The 24560-nt window shown below is 39.2% G+C and overlaps 3 protein-coding genes across 5 annotated transcripts in view; all 3 read left to right on the forward strand.

Moving 5' to 3' along the window:
- Nucleotides 1-2092: 2092 nt before the first annotated feature.
- On the forward strand, nucleotides 2093-4054 carry LOC141519955 (non-histone chromosomal protein HMG-14-like). The gene is made up of 2 exons (XM_074231889.1): nucleotides 2093-2196; nucleotides 3350-4054. The coding sequence occupies exon 2, from the start codon at nucleotides 3498-3500 to the stop codon at nucleotides 3804-3806; it is 309 nt and encodes a 102-aa protein (XP_074087990.1). The 5' UTR covers nucleotides 2093-2196; nucleotides 3350-3497; the 3' UTR covers nucleotides 3807-4054.
- Nucleotides 4055-11619: 7565 nt separating this feature from the next.
- PRDX3 (peroxiredoxin 3) lies at nucleotides 11620-19522 on the forward strand. Of its 2 annotated transcripts, none has more exons than XM_074233543.1 (7): nucleotides 11620-11679; nucleotides 13126-13255; nucleotides 13983-14124; nucleotides 14676-14811; nucleotides 15890-15993; nucleotides 17433-17598; nucleotides 18683-19522. In XM_074233543.1, exons 2-7 carry the CDS (start codon nucleotides 13213-13215, stop codon nucleotides 18734-18736), a joined length of 645 nt encoding a protein of 214 aa, XP_074089644.1. In that variant the 5' UTR covers nucleotides 11620-11679; nucleotides 13126-13212; the 3' UTR covers nucleotides 18737-19522. The 2 variants fall into 2 exon arrangements, with proteins under 2 accessions (XP_074089644.1, XP_074089643.1); XM_074233542.1 differs by lacking the exon at nucleotides 11620-11679 and adding an exon at nucleotides 11933-12015.
- Nucleotides 19523-19907: 385 nt separating this feature from the next.
- Nucleotides 19908-24560, forward strand: part of SFXN4 (sideroflexin 4) — a 38530-nt gene continuing 33877 nt past the window's right edge. For both annotated transcript variants that reach the window (XM_074233546.1, XM_074233547.1), the window contains exons 1-2: nucleotides 19908-19976; nucleotides 20729-20794. In XM_074233546.1, the coding sequence (XP_074089647.1) occupies nucleotides 19938-19976; nucleotides 20729-20794 (105 nt within the window). In that variant the 5' untranslated portion in view covers nucleotides 19908-19937. The remainder of the gene's footprint in view (nucleotides 19977-20728; nucleotides 20795-24560) is intronic.

Consider the following 24560-nt stretch of genomic DNA (forward strand, 5'->3'; position numbering starts at 1 on the left):
AGCTAGCTGCCCCCAATACTTTTTGAGACAGAAAAAAGAACGTTGAAAGACTTAGTAAAATGCCATTTTTAATGGCATTCCCAGACATCAAGCTTTTAATAAGTAGTTACCATGGCATGTTCCAGGTACTATGGTAAGTGCTGGGATACAAAGAAAATAAAAAATGTGGTCCCTGCTTTTGGAAACACATACTAATGAGGGAACCCATGGGCAAATACTCCACAAACTAAAGGGAAGGCACATTATGGGATGAGGGGGCGAAAAAATACCTTTTGAAAAGGTGAGATTGAAGGAAGTCTTTTTTTTTTTTTTTTTTTAGGTTTTTGCAAGGCAGATGGGTTAAGTGGCTTGCCCAAGGCCACACAGCAAGGTAATTATTCTGCGTCTGAGATCAGATTTGAACTCAGGTACTCCTGACTCGAGGGCAGTTGCTTTATCCACTACACCACCTAGCCGCCCAATTGAAGGAAGCCAGAAAGTGGAACTGAGAAAAGAACAAAAGGCACAAAATTGGGAGATGGATGAATTGACCCTAAATAACAAATCCAGCTCCTCCACCCCATCCTGAGTTGCCTGCAACCCATCCTTTCCTTGATGGAAAGAGCCAGAGGTGCTTTTCAGTTCTGTATTAAGAACCCAATTTCAAGACTTCATTTTATGGGTTCAGTTCTCCAGTCAGCCCCCTTGCATAATCAGGGAACTTAGAGAAATATTCATAAACATTTAACCTAATTCTGTTTTGCTTTCTTGAGGTCAAACTCTGAAGCTTAATACATATTTATTATTTTAAAGACCAAAATCACAGAAATCCTTACAAAAAAAGACCAGTACTACTGAATCATAGAGCATAATGAGAGGACTAAAGAGTAAAACTGGAAAGGCATGAAGGGATTGTTTTGAAAGTCTTAAAATGATTTTATACTTGATCCTGGAGACAATAGGGAGACATAGGAATTTGTTGAGTAGGAGATAATAACATCAGACTTGCACTTTAGGAAGATCACTACAGCAGCTGGGTAGAGAATGGATTAGGGTGAGAAAGACTTGAAGCAGGAAAACCAACCCAAAGTCAACTGCAGCTACCCAAAAGTGACATGAAGGCCTTCACTCCTCTGGAATGGGAAAGGGCAAAGGGATATGTATAAGAAATGTCATAATGGAAATTATAAAATTTGACATTATATTGGATAAGTGAGGTTAGTGAGAGTGAAAAACTGAGGAAGATATCTAGGTTTTAACCTTAGATGACTGGGAAGATGACTACTGAGGGCCTTGACAGTAGGGGCTGATGAGATCATTAAACAAAATAGTATAACAGAAGAAAAGGCCTGGGACAGAAACTTGGGAGCCTCTTATGCTTAGTCAGCATGACCTGGATAAAGATCTAGTAAAGGAATCAAAGAAGAGGTCAGACTGATAGGTATCACAAAAATCTGCAAAGGAAAAAATATCCACAAGAGAATGATTGACAAGTCAAAGGCTTCAGGGAGGTCAAAAAGAATGATAATTGAGAAAAAGTCATTAGATTTAGCAATTACATGAAAAGAAATATGTAGATAGCTTTCCATTTATCATGCTATTTAACTCTCAAAAAAAAGAGAGAGAATTCAGCCATTTTTCTGCTCTTCTGATAAATGGGGACAAGGTCAGTTCATCTTTTATTTACTTTGGGAAAATATCTTGTGTCATTGCCCTGAAGGTTGTAGGAAGTCAGATTTTAAAAAATACTTTTTCATTTTGGAATGAGTTTTGATCTCCTTTTCAACTGCAAGGGAAAATGTGAGTCAGTGCTGGTTACCTTTTCAAAGCTGATGTTGATTCTTAATGACCAGTAATTCTATTAATTACCTTATAGGACTGGGCAATGTAGGACAAACGTAACAAAAACAAAGGGTTGTGTGCTTTTTAATTTTATTTTTCTAAGAGAAGGGCTTCAAGAAGGAAAAAAAGGAAATGTTGAGAACAAGTTCAATTTTTTTGAGTAAACATTCAGTTTACAATTCTCAACAGGCCATTGTGACCTCACTACAAAAAGATCCTTTTGAGGTTTGTTCTAGGGTTCTGAGTCTGAGATTATAGTAGTTCATTTTATTTTTAAACAAGTGGCATATATTAGTAGACAGAGTAAACAAAGGGCAGCATTTTGGGTCTCAATCCTAATCTGGGATCAGATACTAAATCATTGACTAACCTTGGGTAAGTAAGTTATTATCCAGCCTACATGTTAGAGGAATGGAAACTATACCAACAGTAGATATTAACTGGAAAACTGGTGATTTTTTAAGACAGGAGAAGTGAGGGTGGGGGAAGAAAAAAAGAGTATTATTTTCTTTTCAAAAAGAAGACTCAATCAATTTAATCTGTTTGGCCCCAAGTGGCAGAACTGAACCAAGCTGATAGAAATTTTGGGGAGGTTTATTTTGTTTCAAGATGGGGGGGAATGTCTTAACAAAACTATCCACAAATGAAATAGGTTGGTGAGTTCCAGGTTCTCGGAGGTAACTAAATAGAGGTGGAATAGTCATTTGATTAAAAGGAATTAAAAGATCTCTCTGAACTTTGGATTCCATGAATTCACAACAACTCTTTGAACCTCAGAGATTTCTCATTAACAGAGATAATTAATTTCAATATTAATAGAGATAACCAGTTAAAGCACATCTTAATGTTACTGGGGAAAGAACGTTGATTTTGGAGTCAACAGATTAGGAGTCAACAGATTAGGTTTAAAATGCTCACTTCTATTTGAGACTTTGCCTTTGGATTCTTCACTTAAATTCAAATGGTTTTATTTTCATCACCTATGAAGAGATGGAACTGGGGCAAATGGCCACTAAATTCTCTTCCAGCTCTAAATTTATGTTCTCATATTTAACTGGTAATCCAGCCTCAAGAGCTGACTGACCTCTTTGACCTCTTTCTTTGGTTTAAGACTCACAATTGAATGCTTTGTTGAAGAAGACAAAAATCACTAAGAACAACTAGTTTACAGGTTGAGATTTGAGATTCTTTTTTTTATCACAGAATGTTCTAACTTTATTTATAATAAGGGAGAAAGTAAGAAATAGAGTAGATAAATAAAGCAATCCAGGTTTAAGACAGAAATGAAGTTATAAATTAGACAGAAATCTCAAAAACAATAGGGACTAATTTAAAAGGTGGAAGTTAATTTTTCCATCTGACAGAGAACAATGCCTAAACAAAAGAAAGTTTTAGACTATCTCCTTTCTTTACTCCTTAAAAAAAACCTGGAATCTACATCAATTTCAGTAATCGCCTGAATTTTAATCATAGTTCATCTTCCCCACAAAGAATAATATCTGATCATAGGGCATCTATTTTCTTAAAGAACTGGTCTGCTCATCCGGGCCCTGGAAGCCGCCGCAGTAGAAGCTCCCGACGCCGCGGCCCTCTGCCTGGGACCCCAGACCCCCGCCGCCCGCCCGGGTGACCGCCCGCCTCTGGGGAGAGGGAGCCGGTCCCCACGCGCAGCCAAGATGCCCAAGAGAAAGGTCAACTCCGCAGAAGGGGATGTAAGGGAGGAGCCCAAGAGGAGGTCGGCCAGATTGTCAGCTAAACCAGCCCTTGCAAAGGTGGAACCAAAGCCCAAAAAGACAGCTGGGAAGGCTAAATCTGAGGACAAAAAAGTTCACACAAAAGGGAAAAAAGGAGCAAAAGGAAAACAAGCAGAAGCTACCAACCAAGAAGAGAATAAAGATGATTTGCCTGCAGAAAATGGAGAAACTAAAAATGAAGAGGTTCCAGCCTCTGATTCAGCAGGAGAGAAAGAAACCAAATCTGAATAACATCTTATAAAAATCTTAACAATTGTCCCTGTAACCTCCCTTCTTGTACAATTCAGAGGAATATTTTTATCAACTATTTTGTAAATGTCAGTTTTTTAGTAGCTCTCTAGAAACACATTTTTAAGAAGGAGGCAGTCCCACCTCATCACATTAATTTTTTAAAACATTTAAATAAGTGAAGCCAATCTAAAGTGGCGTTATTTAGAGTCCTATTTAAAAAGGTGAGATCATGTGCTGATTGTCAGTTTGGTTTTTTGTTTGTTTGTTTTAATACAACCAGAAATTAATAGTCTGTTGTTTAGGAAAGTGTTTCATGTCTTGTGCATAGACTTAACATTCCATAGGCAATTCTTACATCAAATTAAATGAAGCAGAGATAGTAATTTGGAGTTGTGACCATGAATTTTAAAGATCTTATTTTGATTAATCTATATCCATCTTGTCTTTCAGTACAATTGTTTCCTAAATAAAATGGCTCCCTGGTGTTGGATCTCCCTTTCAAAATTGTGTGCTATCAGTGACACTGTCATCTTTGGTAATAGTGGTACAATTTTTTTTCTGGTAACTTTGTTAATATACTGTAAAAGACTGGAAAATGTTTATAATGAGTGTAGTTTTATTAAATACAGAATTGGTGGAACCTTGCTTTGTAAAAGATCAAATACCTTATCTATATTCAGGATACTGGTATTTGATGACTTCTTTTTAGGGAGAATTGCCTCCAAACAAAGTAAGAAAAGTCACTGGAATAACAGTTTAGAAAAAAAAGATTACAACTACATAATTTTTAGACTTTTCTAGCATTTTTAAATGTACAATTTATTCATAGTGTCTATGTACTGATGACCAAACAAACTAATAAAATCTTGATTACAAAAGGAAAAAAAAGAACTGGTCTGCTCACTTAAAAATCTCTAGAAGTTTCCTATTGACTACTGAGTAAAGTGCAAATCCTTACTTAATACAATAAGGCCTGACCTATCACTTCATTCTTACCGCCTCTATTCTTCGTCTTCTTGGATTCTACAGTTTAACAATTTGTTGTTGTCGTTTAAGGCTCAGGTTGAGCAGAGTGAAGAATTAATATAATGACCCCAGAGTTATGAGGAATATAAAGTTTATTTATTTGTTGTTTTTTTTTGTTAGGTTTTTGCAAGGCAAATGGGGTTAAGTGGCTTGCCCAAGGCCACACAGCTAGGTAATTATTAAGTATCTGAGACCAGATTTGAACCCAGGTACTCCTGACTCCAGGGCTGTTGCTTTATCCACTACTCCACCTAGCTGCCCCTAAAGTTTATTTATAAAATAAATAAGGAATGTTTATTTCCTTCAAAAAAATGAGCTGAGCTCCCCATTGGAACTCTCCTGGAGAAAGAAGTGAGGAGTGACTTATATAAGGCATTCCTTCATAGGACTAGCTGCCAAGCTCCTCAACTGGGAAATAGGGCACAGCAAAGAAGATTAACTCATTAGTTTAACTCTTTGTTAGCATAACATTTTTTCTTCATCAGATTTAAACTGGGTGCCATAGCTGAAAAAGTCATCACTGTGAGTCCAACTAGTTAGATCAACCTGCTTATCCTTTCTGAATCTGGTTAGTTTAATCCTCAGGCAACAGATATAAAGTCCATCACTGGACCTGTACTCCAGGTCTTTCCAGCACAGTTAATACATGCTAGACTTGGTACTCTGGTATAGAGAATATAGGCATAATTTCCACATCAGGATGATGAAACAGAGTAGCATTTCACTGAAGGAAAAGGGAGCACATGGGGCCACAAATAAGTCTGATTCTGTGTAGAATATGAGAATGGGAAAAAAAGATGTCTAAACAAGTGCTAAAAAAAATTTTGAGAAGGCACCATTTTCTTCATCTGGGGAGATCAGAGGAGGACAGTGAAGAAGTTAGCACTTGAACTGAGCCTGAAAGAAAGTAGAAGGTGCTGGGAAGCAGAGATTTGGAAGAATTTCAGACACAGGTGACAGTCTATACTAGTGTTTGAAGGCAGATGTGAGGATACATTACAAGAACAGGCACAGAACATCTTCAACAAGGAACAAACAGAACAGATTATTCAAGATGATTCACAGGCCAGGGAGAAGACGACAAGTAGAAAGACTAGAATATCCCATTTCTTCCTTCTGAACTCTTTAAACCCTAACTCAAAAAAGTAATTTCTTCCTCTCAATCCTCACTGTACTTTATATTTTTTTTTGTAAGGCAAATGGGGTTAAGTGGCTTGCCCAAGGCCACACAGCTAGGTAATTATTAAGTGTCTGAGACTGGATTTGAACCCAGGTACTCCTGACTCCAGGGCCGGTGCTTTATCCACTCCGCCACCTAGCCACCCCTATACTTTATATTTTTTGAGGAGAATATAGGAAGTATCTCAAAACTCTCATAAGTCTACCCAGTGGTCCCCCCCATTTATGTTTATCCATCATTGAACAATCTTACAAAGGCAGAGTCAAAAAAAAAATCAAAACTTACCTGAAAATGGGGGAAGGGGGGCATAATATGACATCAGTAAGAAGCAACTAGCTTCTATAATAAACTCCTAACCAAGTTGGTCAAATATTAATGCACTAAAGTTCCATTTCACATCCATAAGATTGGCAAAGTTGACAAAAATGGAAAATAACAAATGTTGAAGAAATTGTAGGAAAATAGGCACTATTTGGGGCAGAGCCAAGATGGCAGCGTGAAGGCAGCATTTCCTGGAAACTCCTTCCCCTCAAAACTCCAAAAGTCAACAAATTATGACTCTAGCCAAAATTTAGAGGGGCAGAACCCACAGAAAGACTGAGTGAGACATTTTCCCAGTCCAAGATAACTTAGAAGTTCCATGGGAAAGGTGTGTTTCAGCAGGACTGGGAGTTGGAAAAAGCCCAGGTTTGCAGCACAGCCTCGAAACAGCTTGAAGGGACTAGGAGAGAATTCTGCTACACCAGAATGAGTGTGGAGTGAGGGAGCACTGGTTGCAGAACCTGCAGCGAGAATCTGGAGAAAGCAGCCTGCACCCCAAAGCAGAGCAGACAGTAAGGGGGTCAGGGAAGATTGCAGAAATTTCTTTGCTCTCCCTTGGGATAGGACTCTGCTGTTTGCCCACACTCAGATCCAGGTTGCAGTTTGGGCTGCTATACTAAGTAGCCAAGCAGGACCCCTCCTTACCACTTCAGGGCAGATGGAAGTATGGTGGCCATCTACATATCAAAGTACAGGCTAGAGAGCAGAAGACCTCCCCCTTCAAAAAAAAAAAACCTCAAAGCCTTGGAAGTGCTGTAAATTAGTCTTGGGCTGAGGAGATGAGTAAACAACAGAGAAAGAAGAATCTGACCATAGAGAATTACTTTAATCCCATGGAAAATCAAAACACATACTCAGATGATGACAAAATCAAGGCTTCCAAATCCAAAACCTTCAAGAGAAATAGAAAATGGGCTCAGACTAGGAATGAGCTCAAAAAAGACTTTGAAAAGTAATTAAGGGAGGTGGAGTAAAAATTGGGAGGAGAAATGAAAGCAATGCAGAAAAATCATGAAAACCAAATCAACAGCTTGGTGAAAGAAATAAAAAAAAAACTGAAGAAAATAATATGTTAAAAACCAGTTTAGGGCGGCTAGGTGGCGTAGTGGATAAAGCACCGGCCTTGGAGTCAGGAGTACCTGGGTTCAAATCTAGTCTCAGACACTTAATAATTGCCTAGCTGTGTGGCCTTGGGCAAGCCACTTAACCCCGTTTGCCTTGCCAAAAACCTAAAAAAACCCAACAGTTTAGGCCTAATGGAAAAAGCAAAACAAAAGGCAAATGAGGAGAAGAATGCCATAGAAAGCACAATTGGCCAGCTGGAAAGGTGGATAAAAAAGTTCTCTGAAGAAAATAACTCCTTCAAATTCAGAATGGAACTACAGGAAGCTGACTTTGCAAAAAATCAGGAACAAATAAAACTCTTCCAAAAAAGTAAAAAATGAGAAGAAAATGTGAAATATCTCATTGGAAAAAACAACTGACCTAGAAAACAGATCCAGAAGACATAATTTAAAAATTATTGGGGGGCGGCTAGGTGGAACAGTGAATAAAGCACTGGCCCTGGAGTCAGGAGTACCTGGGTTCAAATCCAGTCTCAGACACTTAATAATTACCTAGCTGTGTGGCCTTGGGCAAGCCACTTAACCCCATTTGCCTTGCAAAAACCTAAAAAAAAATTATTGGGCTATCTGAAAGCCATGTTCAAGAAAAGAGCCTAGACTTCATTTTTCAAGAAATAATACAGCAAAATTTCCCTGAGATCCTAGAAGCAGAGGGTAAAATAGAAATTGAGGGAATTCACTGGTCACCTCCTGAGAGAGATCCCCAAAGAAAAACTTCCAGGAATATTATAGACAAATTCCAAAACTCCCAAATCAAAATGAAAATTCTAAAACCTGCCAGAAACAATTCAACTACTGAGGCTCCATAGTCAGGATTACACAGGATCTGGCAGCATCTACATTAAGGGCTCCTAGGGATTGGAATATGACATTCTGGAAGGCAAAAGATCTTGGTTTACAATCGAGAATCAATTACCCAGCAAAACTGAACATACTCTTTCGGGGGAAAAGATGGACTTTCAATGAAACAGGGGACTTTCAAATTTTCCTATTGAAACAACCAGAGCTGAACAGAAAGTTTGATCTCCAAGTACAGGACTCTGGTGAACCACAGAGGGGATAGATGAAAAGAACTATGAGGAACTTAATGATATTGAACTGTTTGTATTCCTGCATGGGAAGAGATATTGATAACTCATATGAACTTTTTTGTTTATAAGAGCTGTTAGAAGGAGCATATATATAGACAGGGCACAGGAAGGAGCAGAATACAATGGTATAGTAAAAAGATGGAGTCAATGGGTGATAAAGGAAAGTACTGGGAGGAAAGGAAAGGAGATGAAGAAGAAACTAAGAAATTTCACATAAGAGTCAAGAAAAATCTTTTTCAATGGAGTGGAAGGGGGGAGGCAAGGGGGAATAAGTGAGCCTTCATTCTCATCAGGAATGGCTCAGACAGGAAATAGCATACATATTTAATAGGGTATAGAAATCTATCTTACCCTAGAGAAAAATGTGAAGAAAGGGATGGGATAAGAGGGAATGGGGGGAGGGAAGGGGGGAATAAGTGATAGAAGAGAGGGAAGATGGAGGGAGAGGGTACTCAGATACAACACAGTTTTGGACAGGGCCAGGATAAAAGGAGAAAAAGAGAGAATAGAATAAATGAGAGTGAGGAGGAACAGATCGGAGGTACAGCTAGTAATAGCAACTGTGGGAAAAATACTGAAGCAACTTCTCTGGTGGACTTATAAAGAAAGCAACTCGCCCCAGAGACAGAACCATTGGAATCTGAACAGACTGAAGTACATTTTTTTTCTCTCTCTCTCTCTCACACTATTCTTGAGGTTTCATAATCTTCTTGGAGGGAGGATGGAGGTTTATGTTTACTCTTATAACAAAATTATTGTAATAATAGTAATAATAAATTAAAGTTCACTTGCAAAAAAAATTTAAAAAAAAAGAAAATAGGCACTATTGCTGGAGCTGTGAGCTGACCCTGCCATTTTGCAAAGCAATTTTCTATGCCCCAGAAGTTATTAAGTTGTTCATACCCTTTGACCCACTAATAGCAAGACTAGTTCTATATTCCAAAAAGATCAAAGAAAGAAGAAAAGAACCCATTAGAGGGGGGAGTATTGATGATGATGATGATGATGATGATGTTTGTCTTCCATTCTCAAAGAAGACCACATCATGAGGGAGGTGATGCTATGAAAGGTATGTGATATGGATTTGAGTGAGGGGGAGGTGTGATAGGCTAAATCATAGTCTCATTTTCTCCTCTGGAGCTTTAATGGCCCAGTGGTCAGATTTGAATTGGGATGATTAGAAAGGTACTTGGATATGAGGCAATCAGGGTTAAATGACTTGCTTAAGGTCACACAGCTAGTGTCTGAAGCTTAATTTGAACTGAGGTCCTCCTGACTCCAGGTGCTGTATCCATACCACCACCTCTGCCCCATAAGTATTTATCTAGAAACCTGTGATATGCCACTCAACTGTGCTAAATACAACACCATGAAGGAAGTGTTATTATTTATCCTCTTTTTACAGTTGAGGCAAACAGAGGTTTAATGACTTGCTATGTCACACAGCTAATTAATATCTTAGGCTGGACTGAATTCAAGTCTTCTGACTACAACACACCATCCCCACTATGCCACTCAGATGCTTCTAAAAATGTGCAAAACATGTTCTTTTGGAGGTGAGAAAAACAGTAAACTGATACATTACCCATCAATTGGGGGTTAGCTAAACAAGTTAGGTATGTGAATGTGATGGAATGTTATTAGTGCTGTAAGAAATAATAAGAGTAGAGGCGGCTAGGTGGCTAGGTGGCGTAGTGGATAAAGCACCGGCCTTGGAGTCAGGAGTACCTGGGTTCAAATCTGGTCTCAGACACTTAATAATTACCTAGCTGTGTGGACCTGGGCAAGCCTCTTAACCCCATTTGCCTTGCAAAAAAAAAAAGAAATAATAAAAGTAGTTTCAAAGAAACTTGGGAAGACTTGTATGAAGAGAGCAGAAAAAGGAGAACAACTTATACAACAACATTATAAAGACAATTTTGAAACTTCAATCAACAGAATGACTAAGATTCCATTGGACTCACAATGAAACATGATACCTACCTCCTTACAGAGAAGTGATAAGGGGTAGCTTGAGACAAGTGTATGTGTGCAGATGTCTAAACACACACACACACACACACACACACACACACACACACACACAGCCAAAGAGAGGAAGGAGAGTGAGTTAATTCAGGTTATCTGTTATGTTTGACTACATATATAAGTATATATCAATACATAAACACATATATACTTATATAGAAGTATATACATATATTTACTCACATATGACACATACATATACATGGGCTTTATTTTTCTTTTCAGTTGAGGAAGAAGGTGAGAAGGAGAGCTGAAGGGAAAAATTTTACTTTTTAAAAACTTTGGGGAAAAAAAGAAAAATTGTATCAAGAGCTTGTGAACTCAGAGCCAAATTACTTAAAACAAGTTTGCTGTGAAAGGACAAATTACATACTGAAAGGTTTGGTGGTTTTTTTTGTTGTTGTTCAATAAAAGGCAATAAATTGGTTATCCAAGTTTCTTATTCTTGGCCTCCCCCACAGCACCCAGCACAAAGACTAGAATGTAATTGTGATTATTGAGTTACATTTTGGTAAAAGGCTTAGCACATTGAAGTTTAAGAGTGGCACCTTTACCATCTTTCTGCTTCAGAGAACTGCTAAAAAAAAAACCCTTTAGAGTTTTACAAATATGAATTACTGTTTTATTAATTTACTTTTTTAGTCCTTTATTTTTACTATGAAGAAATTCCCGGTCTGGGGAAGAGACTCGCTGAGGACCATGGGGGGGGGGGCGGCCTGCAGGTGAAACTGAAAGCCCCTTCCAGAGTTATACTTTGATACTTTGTATCCCTGCAGGCCCAGGCCGGCGCACTGCCAGGACGGCCGCCCGGCCCGGGAAACAGTGACAGGCCACGGAATCCAATTACACTCGCCAAACATTTATTGACCGCCTGAGCTGTGCCAAGGCGGCAGCTCCGAAAGGGGGCAGGAAAGTGTGAGTTGGAGTGTTGTGGCCAGGCGGCGGGTCTGGAAAAGGAGAGATAAGGGGAGCTGGAGGGCAACCGGCGAGCCTGGAGAGGAAAGGGGACTAAAGATAAGGAGAGGCCAGTTGGAGCTCTTGGCAGCAGTGGATAGAGCCCGGCCCTGGGTCAGGAGGCCCTGAGGTCACTTATGATCACCTAGGTGTGTGCCCTTGGCCGAGTCACTTAACCCCAAGGCCTTGCAAAAACAAAGGGGGGAAGCAGCCTTTCTCCTCCCCCTTCTCCCTCTCCGGGGTTAGCTTCACCCCGTTACCTCCAACTAGGCCCAAGCTGCTGGGCCCGCCCCGGTGTCCGCCCGCAGGCCGCCCCAGCCCGTGCTCCACGTGCGGCGGCGGCGCCGAGCTCGCCCGGGCCGGGCCCGCCCCGGCCCGCCCCGGCCCGCCCCGCGGCCCGCCTCCCCTCGCCCGCCCCGCTGCCCGCAGGTCCTCCCCGCTCTGGGAAGATGGCGGCTTCCTTGGGAAGGTTACTCCGGGCTTCGGTGAGTGCCCCGGGGCGAGGGGAAGGGGCGGCGCGTCCCCCGGCCGGGCTGCCCTGCTCTGCGGGGCCGGGCTGCCCTGCTCTGCGGGGCCGGCCACTGCCCGCACCCTGCCTCGGGGGCCGCCGCTGAGGCGCTCCCCCACCCCCCGCATGCGCCTTCCCTCCGGCCTCCCGAGCCGCGACTCCCCTGCTCACTCCCCCCGGCGGTGCCCCAGGGCGATGGCCGGGGCCCCTCCCGCTCCCCAGGCCGCCCCGGCCCCCAAGCTCTAGTTCACGGCCTCTGCACCCCCCCACACACCACGCACAGCCACTGCCCGGCTGCCCCCTCTCGCCCTCGTGCGGGGGAGCGCCTGCCCAGATAGGTCAGCCTGGCAGAACACACGATCTGCCCTCGCCTCTTTGCGGTTCCCTTCGAGAAGCCCGGGGCCGGGGCCCACGGCCCTCCAGGGCACTTTAGAAAGGTCTTTACTTAATCAAAACTGTTATGGGTAAAGAAGGAGACCCGTGCTCGGAGAAGACTGCCAAATGAATAGCGTGCTCCAGGCGGAGTGCTGGAGACGTCCTGGCAGTACTGTGGGGGCCCCCTCTTGTTGGGGGCTACAGTTAGAGCTCTGGACCTGGACTCAGGGAAGATTGCTCCAAACCTGGCCCCAGACGGTTCCTAACAGTGTGACTCTGGGCAAATCACTTTGCCCTGTCTGTCTCCAGTTCCTCTGTAAAATGAGCTGGAAAAGGAAAAGGCAAGGCACTGCAGTAACTCTGCCAAGAGAACCCCAAATGGGGTCACAGAGAGTAGGACATTATTTCACAATGACCAAAAAATCCTTTTGTATCAAGCACCTTTCCTCTTCCTCCTGTTGTATGGCAGAAATATATTAAAAGTTTGGACAATTGAAAATGTATAAGCTCTTCTTTACTAATTAGAATTGCTTACTGGGCCCCATGTATATTTAGAGACATTAGGTCCCTTATAATCACTTTGATTAGTGTTTCTCCTGGTTTCCTGACTCTAGTCCTGCAACAGAATGATATATGTATATGTGTGTGTGTGTGTGTGTGTGTGTGTTTTGTTTAATTTGCAGTAAGAAAAAGTGATGGTTCTCTTTAACAGGTTGCTCGCCATGTGAACTCTTTTCCCTCTGGCATTTCTGCCACCTTTAGGCCTGCTGTGCCTAGAAACACCTTCCTAGCCAACATAATGCCCATGAGTGCTACTCAGTCAAAATTGTCCTTCAGCAGCAGTAAGTACTTCTTTCCAATATACACTATAGTGGGACAGAAGCAGAAAGTAGCATTTCTAGATGCCAGTTTTCTTGGGTGGATGTTACAGATTCTTGTGTAGAGGGCAGCTGAGCCCTCTAATATTTTTTGACTTAGCATTTTGTTATATTTGTATTCAACATAAAAATAAAAATTTTATACCATAGACTTAGTTTTGCTACAATCAAATTTCAAAAATATAAAGTATTTTTAAATGGTTTTGAAAATGTGCATGTATAAGTATAATATAATTGAATCTACTTAATCTTGTGCAAGTTAATAAGTTTAGTCTTTTTATAAAGAAAGCTCCTGAGGCAGCTAGGTGGTGAAATGGATAGAGCACCAGTCCTGGAGTCAAGAGGATCTGAGTTCAAATTTGGCCTCAGACACTTAATATTTACTTATCTGTGTGACCTTGGGCAACTCACTTATCCCATTGCTTCGCAAAAATAAAAAAAAAACCCAACAGAGAAAGCTGTTAAAGTCAGACTTCAAATACCTTGAAAAACCTTTTGGAAGCTTTGTCCAAAAACAAAAATTCATATACCTATTTATGGAAGGAAGAATTGTCCTGAACTGAAACTTTTGATTAACATCTGTATCAATTGCTAGTGAATAGTTTCCTTGTGTGGAGAGTGACTTTTGAATTCACTGCTAGTATGTGTCAAAGATCTCTAATAACAATTTTTATATATTTATATTTTTAAGGTCCTTCAACTTTTGGGCCTGCTGTCACCCATCATGCTCCAAATTTTAAGGGTACAGCTGTAGTCAAAGGAGAATTCAAAGATATAAGCCTTGATGACTTTAAAGGCAAATATCTGGTGCTTTTCTTCTATCCTCTTGATTTGTAAGTACCATTTCCATCCTGCTTTATGTTTGCTTTGGTCAGGCAGAGTCTCTCCTCTATTCTATTAAGACTTTTTTCAAATTTTCCAGAGTGAGGAATTCCCTTTGAGTTCTTGCATGTCCTTGAGTACAGCTTGAGCCTGCTACTAGTTAAGAAGTAATAACTCTTAGAAATGAGCAATGATTATGGTTTTAAAATAGTTGCATTTGTATGTGCCAAAGTATGACTATAAAAGTGCCTATTTCTAATTAGTTCTAAAACTTACTTTTCTTATCTATGCAAAATTTATCCATGTAATGATTTAATTACTTCAAATAGTCCATTATTTCATTGACTTTACACTTACAACTCCATAGAACCTTCTAAATGATCTTTATGAATTGCTTCAGTCAAAATCACAAACTGAAGAAAAACCTTCTGAAAGCTTCTCCAAATCTGAGGGGATAGTATGATGTGTAGAGAAAAGGAGTACTAAAACTGTGTTCAAACTCTGACTTAATGGAGGTATAGTATAAAAATTGTCCTAATTACCATGTTTTTCCTCCTTCCAGCACTTTTGTGTGTCCAACAGAAATTATTGCTTTTAGTGACAAAGCTAATGAATTTCATGATGTGAATTGTGAAGTAGTTGCTGTTTCAGTGGATTCCCAATTTAGCCATCTTGCCTGGATAAATACACCAAGAAAGGTAAGAGACTGATAGCTTTAACCTCACTACTCAACAGTCCTCAAAAGACCTAGATACACAGAAAGTAAATGGGTCCATAAGACCACTTGTCTTAAAATGTTACTTGTTGAATTCTCATAAATATCTCATATTGTTTAAAATATTACATAAATATTTAGAAACCTCTTCTGTTAAATACAGAGGTCTTTAATTAGCATAGGAAAAATACAAAAAGTAAAGGAGGCTAAGATAAAGGTAAATAAAGGAGAAAGCATCCTCAACTCTCTTTCCTTTTTCTTTTTTTTCATAGACACAGATACCACTATAACTTCAGTATTGTAAGCTGTTGGAAACTTTTCTGTAAAATCAGAAAATAGAACCTTCTTCAAAATGTACTTACAGGGGCAGCTAAGTGGCACAGTGGATAGAGCACCAGCCCTGGAGTCAGGAGTACCTGAGTTCAAATCTGACCTCAGACACTTAATAATTACCTAGCTGTGTGGCCTTGGGCAAGCCACTTAACCCCATTGCCTTGCAAAAATCTTAAAAAAAAAAAAAGTACTTAGAACAACAATTCCAACTAAGCTACTAGATTTGAATTGTTGCTTTTTCTTACAATTCCTAATAACTATAAGGTGATACTTCATTTATTCCTTCTATTTTAATGTACTGCATAAATCTTTGATTAGAGAAGAATTTTTAAAGTTTTAAATTGTTTCCTACTGTCTGATAAATAACTGTAAGGGCATTATGACCTTAGTTATTTGGGATTTCTTTTCTTATAAATTCTTTTAAGTTCATCATTATCTTTTTAGAATGTTTGATTTGTTTTCCAAGGACAGATAGCTTTATTCAAGCCTACTAAATCACAACATTACAACATAATATTTTGACAAGGAAGGTTATACATAGAGGCAAACTGGAAAGACTTTCCTTATATAAACATTAATTAAAATTGGTATCTAAATTGGGAAGGCTTACTGTGTGTTTGGAAGTCCCTCTAAAATAGTAAATATTAGTATAAACCACATACATTTTATAATCTAGCATCAAGAATAGTAACTCATACAGTAATACTGCTTTCTTTTTTTAATTTTAGAGTGGTGGTTTAGGCAATATGAATATTGTGCTTTTATCAGATTTAACCAAACAAATTTCCCGGGACTATGGAGTTCTGCTTGAAGGAACTGGCATTGCATTAAGGTAATCTCCTGTCACTTGTTAAACTTAATTTACCTCTATTACTTAACCACAATAATTCTTACAGATATAAAACTTGGTGAAGAATTTTAAAATATTTATTACTATTATTGCTAACAGTAAATAATAATAGCTAGTTTTCATATAATGCTTTAGGATTCATGAAGCCCTTTACAAATCTTATCTCATTTTATGCTCACAATAACTCTGGGAGATAGATACTAATCTTTCAAGAATCACTTTATTTCAATAGTATTTAAAGTCAGGGAGAATAAAAAGATCAGTTAACTTAGTAAGAAAAGATAACCAAATAGCAGAGGTAGAATATGAAATATGATCTATGAATGTTTAGAGATCTCCCTTTTAATCAGATATTATTTGTATCAAGAAAGAATTTGTGAAGGAGATAGCCTTTGAGATGGGTCTTGAACCCATGGAGTTATTGCGAGGATCTTGTAAAATAATATTTGTGAAAATACTTGGAAAACTGTAAAATACTAGACAAGTAAGTAATATTGTTATAGCTCCATAATAATAATAGCTCATTTTATATCCTACTTTGTAGTTTACAATAAAAACAATGGCTGACATTTTATAAAGCTCTTCAAGGTTTATAAAGTATTTTACATTTTCTCATTTAATCCTCACATTCACCCTGGAAGGGCGGTGCTGTGACTTTCCCCATTCTAACAGTTGAAGCTGAGGCTGAGGGAGGTCAAGTGATTTTTCCAGGTTTCACCACTAGTAAATGTCTGAGGGAGAACTGGAACTCAGGTCCTCCTGACTCCAAATCAAGCAATCTATTCCTAGGCAACACTGCCTCTCATGAGAGAAATGCTTTCATCATAAAGTCTTGTGAGGTAGGTAGTACAGGTATTGCTTTACTTTTGTCAATAAACTGAAGTTCCAATAGAAGATACTATTCTAGAGAGCAGACAGCTTTTTTCATTTTGTTTGTATTCTCCTTCACTGTGCATTGGTATGAAATTAATAGTTTCATTTGAATTTAATACATGTTAAATGATATGTTCATTGTCATATTACTAATAATTGTTAGAGCTGAGACTCTAACTCAATGCTTCCTTTCTATACTGTAAATTCCATTAGTTCTCTTTTCATGCCACTGACTGACCTATACATTAAATAAAGGTATTTCCCAAGGTTATTCATTGGTCTTCTCCTCTTTTGCCATATGCTCTCCTTTTGTAATTTCATCCACTCCCCTAGTTTCACTATTGTCTCTATTGTTGATTCCCAACTTATTTTCTGTAGCTATCCATTTCCTGCATATTAATATAATTTCCCACATATTAATATTATGGTCAAAAAGAAATACTTATTAATTGACAGAACTGCAGGCATCAAAAGGACAGGGAAAAGTTCATTTCTGAGAAACCAATTCTTCTCTTCCAGAATACTAATTGGTAACTCTTTCAATTCAGAGGTCTCTTCATTATCGACCCTAATGGAGTTATCAAACACTTGAGTGTCAATGATCTCCCTGTGGGCCGAAGTGTGGATGAAACTCTTCGTTTGGTGAAGGCATTCCAGTTTGTGGAAGCACATGGAGAAGTCTGTCCAGCAAATTGGAAACCAAATTCGCCTACGGTATGTTCTGTTTTAAAATTCATTTTGGCACTCAGAAATATGCCAAGAGAGTAATTCGTTGATCTCTGCTGCTAGGCAAAGAAAAGTATGTAAGGGCAAAAAAGTGAGGCCACAGAACAGACACTAGAATGGAATTTGTTTGTATATAAGTGACTAAATTTGATCATTAATTATATTGTGGAAGCAAGGAAGCTGGCAAAATTCCCTACTATGGTCTTGGAAAATAAGTTTTTTTAATCTTTCAAGGAATTAAAAAAAAATAATCTCCATCGCCATTAATCTTCCATGTCTCTTTCCACCCTCAACACCCATTAAGCAGATTTTCAAAAATTTCTCAACATATATCCATAGTCTGGCAAAACAAAATCCCACAATAACTATGTGCAAAATATATGTGTCACTCTTCAGTTTAAGTTCCTTTCCTCTCTCAGGAGGTGAGTCATATTTCATCTTCATTCTTTTGGACTCTTGGTTTACAATTGCATTAGTCCTTGAAAGATTTTGTTTCCTATTATGTTATATCATTTTATAAATTGTTCTCCTGTTCTTAATTCACTCTGCATTAGTTCATAAAAGTCTTCCTTTAAAGTTGTCCATGTCAAGAAAGCTAGGTGGTGTAGTGAATAGAGCATAAGCCCTGGAGTCAGGAGGATCTGAGTTCAAATATGGTGTCAGACACTTAATACTTAGCTGTGAGATCTTGGGCAATTCACTTAACCCCATTGTCACTATTATTAAAAGAGCTGCTATAAATATTCTTTTGTTGTTTTGCATACAGTACCTTTTCCTCTTTGTTTTTTTTCTTGGGAGGGGGTTAATAATTGCATAGTTTAATAATTTTTAAGTATAATTCCAAAATGATTGGATCAGTTCACAGCTCCATCAACAACAGTATACCTTTATACCTTTTCCCCCCAAAGTCCCTCCAACATTTTGTCAATTTTCTTTTGTAAATCTGCTAGGTATGAGCTAAAACTTAAAAGTTCTGTTTTCTTGATTTTTGAATCACTTTTTAAAGATTTTAAATTAGAAATTGAATCTCCATCAATTCTAATTGTACAACTGAAATTTGTGTGTTTTTCAGATCAAGCCGTCTCCAAATGCTTCCAAAGAATACTTTGAGAAAGTGAATAAATAAATATCATGTTTTGAAGACCTGTGTAACTTTTTAAATTATGAAGAAATCATAAGTTGGAATGTACAATAATGCAAGATTACTGTCATATGGAAAAGTAGAATATATACAAGTTATGCTTGTCTGTGAATATCGCTCCAAAATGCTGTTTTCATAAAATTGTCCCCCAAACTATTTAAACTTAATACTTGTTGCTAGTTCAAAAAATCCTTGCTTTTCCCATAGCTCTCCTTTACAATTGCACTTACCATATATTTGATGTCTTCATTGGAACCTAGAGGTTCCCTTCTAGAATTTATAGGCTAAAAAAAAAAATTGATCATTGCCTCTATAGGTGCAAAAAAAGGGTTATGGCAGACAATCAGGATGCTTTTAGGGGCTTGAGTTGTAGAGAAGCAGGTAGTGGTTTTGTTTTACTAAACTGTAGCCCTTTTTTCTCTATAAAATGAGTGTCCCGTCATTAGATAATTTCAGAGGCCTACTTTGATTCATGGCACTTTGGAGTATAAGAAAAGTATGAAGTATATTTTTTAAAAATCCAACAGTGGTAAATTAAAATAGTTAATCATGGTGGGCAGACTAGAGATTTTTAATTCAGTGGTTCTTTTTGCCATTGTTTTGACGTTTGGGTGAACTTCATGTCTTGATACATTTCAAATACTATTTAATTTGATTGTAAAAGATTCCTGTTAATGCAACTCTGGAGATTGTTATCGAGCATTTATTTTTCTAACTGGCGAATAGCTCCGTGTACGCTCTTTAATCAAGAATAAAAAATTTGTAAACTCTCTTGAAATTGTGGTAGCTCTTTCGTGAGAGGAAAGGGGGAGGGGTGGCGCGAAGGTCAAGGTTGGGGAGGGGCGGAGGGGAGCCCGGGCCGGGCCCCGGCGGCTTTCCAGCAGCTCCGGATCCCCGAGGGCGGGGAGGGAAGCTGCCGTCCGCTCCCCTGAGATGGCCCGCGCGGGCGCTGGGGCCAGGAGGGGCCCCAGGCCGGAGCCGGGCTGCCCCTCGGGGGCGAGGGCTTTAAGCAGCGGCAGGACCAGCCCTGGAGGGCTGGGGAGGGTGGGCCGAGGGGCGGCCGGGGCCCGAGAGAGCCGCAGTGGGAAGAGCCGGGGGAGGGCACGGGGCGGGGCCGGGCTCGGCCGCGGCGGCCCTCCCCCCTGCCCGCGTGCTCCCGGCCCGCCGGCTCGGGGCGGCCCCGCTCATGGAACCCAACTTGCTCTTCGGGATCCGGGAAAGCCAAGTACGGAGCCGGGCCAGGCCGGGCCGGGCCGGGCCGGGCCGTGGTGAGGCTCTCTGCATCTGGGGCCGGCCTCGAGGTCCCGCCGCGGGCCCGCAGCCGCAGAGTCGGGAGCTGCTGGGGAGAAGGGCGGGCAAAGCCGGGCCGAGCCAGGAGCCCCGGCGGCCCGGGGATGCTCGGGAAGCTCCCGGCCGAGTCGGGGCAGTGGGCGCTGGAGCCGAGCCCGGGCTCGGTCCTTATCCGACCAGCCTGGCCTGGGCCGCCGCGGGTTCGGCCTGAACCCCGCTGGCCACGCCCCCCGCTGCCTCCCGTCCGTGCCCCCGGATGCCCTTCATTAGCTTCGGCTCGCAATTCCCTCTTTGCTCCCAGATCTCCATCGGGATCCTTGAGGCTGTCTCTGACCCTGCTCGTGCCGTCTTTGCAGTCCGGGCACTGCATTGTAGACATCGGACTGTGTAGACGTTGCTCCTTTTGCAACGGGCTTAGGGCTAAGTGAGGCAGTGGATCGAGAGAGCCTTGACCTTGGAATCAGGAGCACTTGAGTTCAAGTCCAGCTTCAGATCCTCATTAGCTTGTGACCTGGAATGGGCCTAGGGGAATGGAGCAATCACCTCCCAGAGTTGTTGTGAGGAAGAAAGGAGCTAATATTGGCAAAGTGCTTGGCCCATGATAGGCACTAGAGAAATGTTGGCTATTATTATTAATATATTTTTCCGATCTGTTTTTTAAAAAAAATTTGTTTTGTTTGCTCTTAGTCTTTTGTCCAAAGATTTCTTCACTGGCTTGACCTACTGGACCCCACAAATATTCTGCTCTCTCATGTAAGTATTTTCTTGATTCAACGCTATACCTTTCTCTTAGGACTTGATATCAAATATGTTTTATATTCAAGCCTAATTGAAACTACAGAATACATTTGTTTCTAATTTTAAAAATACTTTTATTGTATTTTTAATTTTCTTTTAGCATTTGCTTGCCAGACATAAAAGGCTATTTTGATTATTGTCCAAAAAAAGGAAATTAACTGAAAAACTTTTCTTTTTTATCCACTGGTAAGAGGAAAGAGGAAAACTGAATGCAAGTATATACCAAACCAGATGTCATAGAGAGTAGATTCAATGAAGTATGAGTAGTTTTTGAGACGCTCAGAAAATTGAAAGAGGGAAAATTCAAGAAAGGAGCCAATGTTTCAAATGTCTATACACATTTGCACAAAGTTCAGTCAACAAGCAAGATGAGTTAAAGGTTCTAATGCAAATTGGCAAATTTGACCTAATGAATCACTAAGATTTGGTGAAATGAAACTCATAATTAGAAATTCTCTAAATGGTATATCTTATTAATAAAAAACAAACCAACAACACTACCTAAAGATGGGTAAGAAATGAGTGACTGATTATATTAATAAAGTTATGTTGATTTCTTTCATTTTTACAGTTTTATTTTCCAAATTTATTTTCCAAATATATCCTCCCTCAGTACCTAGCAAGACATTTCTTGTTACAAAGAAAAAAATAGAAAAAAAAGCAAAACTAACACATCAGTTGAGTATAAAAGAATAGGGAATGTACCTTATCCATGGATAATGAATTCTCCCCTTAAAGAAGAAAGGAAAGTGAACTTTGTCTTCTGTAGAAACATAGTGGTCATAACTATATTCAGTTTTGAGTTTTTATTCTTTCCATGTATAATGTCATAATTGTACATATTGTTTTCCTGGTTCTGTTTGTTTTATTCTGCATCATATAAGTATTCTTCTCAGTTCATTTAAGTATTCTCACACTTCTCTAAAATTTTCATATTCATTGTCTAAATAACAAATTAATATTCCAATCTATTCATATATCACAATTTGTTTAGTCATGCCCCAAAATTAGTAGGTTTACTTTGTTCCCAGTTATGCATTGATAGAAAATGTACCACTATTAATATTTTGGTGTACTTGAGATCTTTCTTCCATAAATCATTGGATACACAAGCATTTATTAATTGTCTAGTATGTTCCAGCCACTATTAGGCATTGAGATATACCCCTCCCCCACAAAAAAAGGAGGAAAATAATCCCTACCATCAAGAAGCTTACAATGGGGGTGAGGGTGGGAGGGGATCTAGAAAACAATATTTATACAAATAACTACAGAATAGAGGCAAAGTAAATTCAAATTAACTGTTGAAGAAAAGTTAACTGGGAGAAATAGGAAAGGCTTTGTGTAGGAGGTATCATGAGCTAAGGCTTAATGTGGATCCTAAGAAATAGTCATGAGAAGGGAGATCATTGCAGGCCTGGGGAAGATCAACTTGTGAAGGAGATGGAATAGTCCATGGGTAACAACAAGTAGACCAGTGTGGCCAGAGTGTAGTACGTATGCAGAGTGATAAGGTAAAAGAGGTCTGGGCTTCAAATAGACAATGGCTTTATTTTATCCCAGAGACGATAGGAAGCCACTGAAACTTTGTGAGCAAAAGAGTGTCATGCTTTAGAAGCTTCTAAGCAGAGACAGGTGGAATAAGTATCCAATTTATAGCAATAGATCCTGGCATTGACCCTGGGCTTTGTCCTTTATCAGCCTTCTCTCTGGACTAGATTTTTTGTGGTGGCAAAGAATTAGAAATTGAGGGGATGTCCATCATGGAGAATGGCTAAACAAGTTGTGGTATTTGATTGTGAAAGAAATATATTAGTATCCTAGGAGAAATAATGAACAGGATGGCTCCAGAAATATCCTTGGAAGTCTTACATAAACCGATGCAAAGTGAAGTGAGCAGAACCAGGAAAACAATGTACAGTAACAGCAGTATTGTAAGGATGATTAGCTGTAAAAGACTCAGCTCCTCAAATCAAAAAAAAGATCTGAGAAAATTCCAAAAGACCCAGATTGAAAAAATGCTATTTACCTACATTTGTACACATTAACAACAACATAGTGAGTTGATCAACTGTGATAGATACAGCTCCTCTCAGCAGTTCCGAGAGCTAGGACAATACCAGGAGGCCTGTTATAGATAAAGCCATCCACATCCAGATGAAAAAACAAAACAAAAAACTACAGCATCCGAATAAAGACTATGTCCACTTTTTAAAAATTTCTCTAATTTTTTTTACTTCCTATCTTATGGTTTTCTTTCTTTTCCCTTAGACCTAATTCCTCATACACAAAATGACTAATATGTCAATATGTTAAACACAAATGTGCATGTATAACATCCACTAGATGTTGCTGAGGGGAGGGTGGAAGAAAAGTGTGTAACTTATATGCAAGTGAATGAATGTTGAAAAACTTTCATATCATGTAATTGGAAAAATAAAATATCAATTTAAAAAAGAAAGTTATGCTCATATCAAAAAAAAACCCAAAACTACTCCATCCCCCTTTGACAAGGTTAACAATTCAATATAGGTTTTATACATAATATATATATATATATATATATTTATTGAAGCAAAACATTTCCATAAGAGTCATTGTGAAAGACAATGAAGATTTTAAAAAATTATTTAAGGAAAATAAAGTAAAAAAATATACTTCAATCTATATTCAAACATCACCAGTTCTTTCTCTGTAAGTTCTTCAGAGTTGTCTTGGATCATTGTATTGCTGAGAATATCTAAGTTATTCATGGCTGATCGCCTTACAATAGTGTTGTTACATTGTATATAGTACATTACACTTTTTATCAAGTCATGTAAGTCTTTCCAGTATTTTCTGAAAACAATCAGCTCATCATGTCCCCCAGCATATACCACAATTTGTTCAGCCATTCTCCAATTAATGAAAATCCCCTCAATTTCCAATTCCATAACACCACAAAAGAGCAGCTATAAACATTTTTGTGCATATAGGTCCTTTGGGGTTTTTTCATCCCCTTTGGGATACAGAATTAGTAATGTTGCTAGGTAAAATGATATGTATAGTTACACAGTTCTTTAGGCATATGAACTCATAATTTTTAGAAATGAATGTTCATATTTTTTTTTTTTTGGTTTTTTGTTTTGGCAAGGCAATGGGGTTAAGTGGCTTGCCCAAGGCCACACAGCTAGGTGTCTGAGGCTGGATTTGAACTCAAGTACTCCTGGCTCCAGGGCCGGTGCTCTATCCACTGCACCACCTAGTCACCCCTAGAAATGAGTGTTAAAGATTTTTTAATGTAACTGGGAAATATTTAACAAAATAAAATATATTGTACAAATGTAACTGAAATATTTAATTAAATAAAAATATATTTATATATATTTTTTAAATTTGAAATATCAGCTGTAAAGACAATGGATTGGAAAGGAGAGGGTCCAGAGTCTGGGAGGCCAGTTAAGAGTCTGTTGCAGTAGTCTAGGTGAAGGTTACTGAGCACCTATACACAGATTTTGATCATGTGACTGGAGAGAAGGAATTGGATTCAATTTATATGGTGAAAATAGAATCAGTATATTGGGAAGAAGAAAGAAACAAAGAGAATTTTGAGGTTGAGAAGTTAGGGGATAATAAATGGTATTGTCCTCAACAGAAACAGGAAAGTTAAGAACTGGGGTAGGGGAAAATATAATAAAAGTGTATTTTGAACATATTAAGTTTGATCTGCCCTAGGGACAAC

The sequence above is a fragment of the Macrotis lagotis genome, chromosome 4, assembly GCF_037893015.1.
Source record: "Macrotis lagotis isolate mMagLag1 chromosome 4, bilby.v1.9.chrom.fasta, whole genome shotgun sequence".
Taxonomy (NCBI): domain Eukaryota; kingdom Metazoa; phylum Chordata; class Mammalia; order Peramelemorphia; family Peramelidae; genus Macrotis; species Macrotis lagotis.